This window comes from Octopus bimaculoides, chromosome 14 (assembly GCF_001194135.2).
Source record: "Octopus bimaculoides isolate UCB-OBI-ISO-001 chromosome 14, ASM119413v2, whole genome shotgun sequence".
NCBI classification, from domain to species: Eukaryota; Metazoa; Mollusca; class Cephalopoda; order Octopoda; family Octopodidae; genus Octopus; species Octopus bimaculoides.
The window spans coordinates 7,893,501-7,895,149 of record NC_068994.1 but is presented as its reverse complement, the minus strand read 5'-3'; the positions used below and the strand labels follow the sequence as shown (position 1 = coordinate 7,895,149).

Below are 1,649 nucleotides of genomic sequence, written 5' to 3'. Positions count from 1 at the left end.
GCATGGCTACAGTCAAATGACTGAAACAAGTAAAAGAGTAAAAGAGTATACTGATAAACTAGTTGTTTGTCAAACCAATGATGGACTTCTATGTGATTGAGCTTGTTGGTAAAACTAGTAGTCGAATCATTTTCTAATTTCATATATATTATCTTAATAGTAAGAGTATGCTCAGTAACTTAGTTTTGGATATATGAAATGAAGATAGGATCGTCACAGCTGAACAAAGATTAGTCATAGAGGGTGGACACGGGAAAACTATGCGATGACACCTGAAACTACCTATTTAGCACACAGGTGGAGTAAATAAAGCTGAACCACACCAGTTATAATCAGTATTAATGAACTATCAATGGCTGGAAAGGAAGTTGTTGTAGGAAGTAGTTAAAATAAAAGGGAAAGAGTAACTCACCTGAAACGCTCACCTGGCTTTTACAAGGGGTTTGATTGCCTTCAACGCACCTGACAGGTGAAATAAATAAAGACAAATTGTGAATGACAGTAAACAAAAATTAATTCAGTAATTCGGTACAAAAATAGCCCTTAATCAAATTTAGTATCATTATCATTTAATGTCTACTTTTTTATGCTTGTATGGGTCAGACGAAATTTGTTGTGACAGATTTCCTATAGCCATACGCCCTTCCCGTGGCCAACCCTCCCCTGTTTCCAAGGTAATATTTCTCCAAGGCCAAATGTTTTTCATGGAAGACTTGGAAATGAACAACCTTGTTTGTCATAATCCACCAAAGGCCAAAATACCCCGTAAAACAATGATGTTCTAAAGACCAAAATCCTACCAATAATACTTAATCCACCAAAAGACCACAGTGCCCTGCCAAGACCAAAATTTCCTAAAGATCATAAACCCTGAGGCTGAAATATTTGGAAATATCAGAGACCAAGACAGAGAAAGCAGTAAATTTTCAGATTAACACCCGCACGATTTTCACTAGGGTGTTAGGGTTAGGGTTTTAGGGTCAGGGTTAGGGTTTTAGGGTTAGTTTTAAGGTTACGGTTAGGATTAGGGTTAGGGAATTCCGTCCGTAACCCTAACCGTAACCCTAACCCCTAACCCTAAAACCCTAACCCTGACACTAAAACCCTAACCCCTAGTGAAAATCGTGCAGGTGTTAATCTGAAAATTTACCGCGAAAGCAAAGTGAGGAGATGAAATGAGTTATAAGATATCAGGGGTCCAGAGACTACTTACATAGTTTTCCCCATTACTTCAGCAGTGGTGCGTCGCTGTAGCTCCCTCATGTAATTGATGATACGAGAGTTAGTTGTAATCAGATTCTTTGATGCTTCCAGCTTCTGGCTTGGGTTTTTGGCTGCAGCCAATAGTTTGGTGGTCCCTTCTCTCATTTTGATTTCATGATCAATTTTCTGTTGCAAGTCAGTGTCCTGAAAAATAAAAATAAATAAATAAATAATTATAATAATAATAATAATGGTTTCATTTATTTGCCACACAGAGAAAAGGATGAGGGGGACGATAAAAAGGCAGCTTGTGAAGACTTATTGAGGCAAGCGAAAGCGAAATCGGGATGGCACCTGTGCCCAGCATCGCCTTTCTGGCACTTGTGCCCGTGACATGTGTAAGGATTTTCAAGTGAGATCGTTGCCAGTACCCCTGGACTGGCTCT

General features: G+C 39.1%; 1 protein-coding gene across 1 annotated transcript in view; it reads right to left on the bottom strand.

Moving 5' to 3' along the window:
* The window catches only part of LOC106877941 (rhotekin), a 135,905-nt gene that overhangs the window by 25,885 nt on the left and 108,371 nt on the right, over positions 1-1,649 (bottom strand). Inside the window, exons 3-4 of the mRNA XM_052973016.1 lie at positions 1,214-1,407; positions 413-462 (exon numbers count right to left, since the gene is read on the bottom strand). Coding sequence (XP_052828976.1) covers positions 413-462; positions 1,214-1,407 — 244 coding nt within the window. The remainder of the gene's footprint in view (positions 1-412; positions 463-1,213; positions 1,408-1,649) is intronic.